This window comes from Microcebus murinus, chromosome 12, assembly GCF_040939455.1.
Source record: "Microcebus murinus isolate Inina chromosome 12, M.murinus_Inina_mat1.0, whole genome shotgun sequence".
Classification (NCBI taxonomy): Eukaryota; Metazoa; Chordata; class Mammalia; order Primates; family Cheirogaleidae; genus Microcebus; species Microcebus murinus.
In genome coordinates, this window is record NC_134115.1 from 67,032,127 (window position 1) to 67,033,594 (window position 1,468).

Here is a 1,468-nt window from a genome sequence, read left to right on the forward strand (position 1 = left end):
CATGTTTGGAATTATGTTGTCCCTTCTTGTTATCTTATTACAGGCCTGACACTTTGCAGAACAATTCTTGGGTTACTGGTAGTCTTGTCTTTGCTACTGCATGGTCCTACAAAGTAATAAATCACTAAGTGCTCCAGTTTCATCCTCAACGAAATTAAAATTGCATCCATGCCCTTCTTGACTTCCTGTGCTAAAAATCAAACAAAATAATGCAAGTTAAAGTGATTTTTAAGACTAATTTGTAAATTTAAATTTCCCTGAGTCATTTCCTTACGTGAACCCCACAGGTGACAGAGACAAATGGAAACAGGGAATTACTCTGCTGTGACAGAATTCTTTCTGGTGGGACTTTTCAGATACCCAGAGCTCCAGCTTTCTCTGCTCATGTTTTGCCTCATCATGTACCTGATAATCCTCCTGGGAAATAGCCTCCTCATTATCATCATCATCCTAGATTATCGTCTCCATACCCCCATGTACTTCTTCCTTGGAAACCTCTCATTCTTGGATATCTGTTATACATCCTCTTTCATTCCTCCAATGCTCATCATATTTATGTCTGAGAGAAAATCCATCTCCTTCTTTGGTTGTGCTCTGCAGATGGTTGTCTCCCTTGGCTTGGGCTGCACTGAATGTGTCCTTCTGGCTGTGATGGCCTATGACCGGTATGTGGCCATCTGCAACCCACTGAGGTATCCCATCATCATGAACAGGGTGTTATATGTGCAAATGGCTGCATGGTCTTGGATCATAGGCTGTCTGAATTCTCTAGTTCAAACAGTCCTGACAATGGTGTTGCCTTTCTGTGGAAATAACATCATCGATCATCTGACCTGTGAGATCCTGGCTCTTCTTAAACTCATATGTTCAGATATCTCCATGAATGTGTTCATCATGACAGTGGCAAGTATTGTTTTACTGGTGATTCCTCTACTGTTAATTTTTGTCTCCTATATGTTCATCCTCTCTTCCATCCTGAGAATTAATTCTGCTGAGGGAAGAAAGAAAGCCTTTTCTACCTGTTCAGCCCACCTGACTGTGGTCATCTTATTCTATGGTTCAGCTCTTTTTATGTACATGAAGCCCAAGTCAAAGGACACAAAAACATCTGATGAGATCATTGGGTTGTCTTATGGAGTGGTAACCCCAATGTTGAACCCCATCATCTATAGCCTGAGGAATAAGGAAGTAAAAGAATCTGTGAAGAAAATCCTCAGCAGACACTTTCATTTATTGAAACCATGAAAGAGCAGGAGTGTGAGATATCCTCGAATAGTAGAAAAGATCTTGTCTTTTGTATTTGGGTATTGCAGAACCTGTCATGAGCGCTTACCTGTTTGTAAAACCAAATATGAGACTCCCATTCTTTTCAACATAGGATATTTATGCTCAGGTAAACCTTAAACAGCACCTTCTCTGCTGGGTTTCTAGCTGTAAGGAAATATGCTAATTGGTCCAAAAAAGGTTA

General features: G+C 40.5%; 1 protein-coding gene across 1 annotated transcript; it reads left to right on the top strand.

Annotated features, from left to right (window-relative positions):
• Window positions 1-300: 300 nt before the first annotated feature.
• Window positions 301-1,245, top strand: OR13D1 (olfactory receptor family 13 subfamily D member 1). The gene has a single exon (XM_076008426.1). It carries the CDS (start codon window positions 301-303, stop codon window positions 1,243-1,245), a length of 945 nt encoding a protein of 314 aa, XP_075864541.1.
• The last annotated feature ends 223 nt before the right edge of the window (window positions 1,246-1,468 follow it).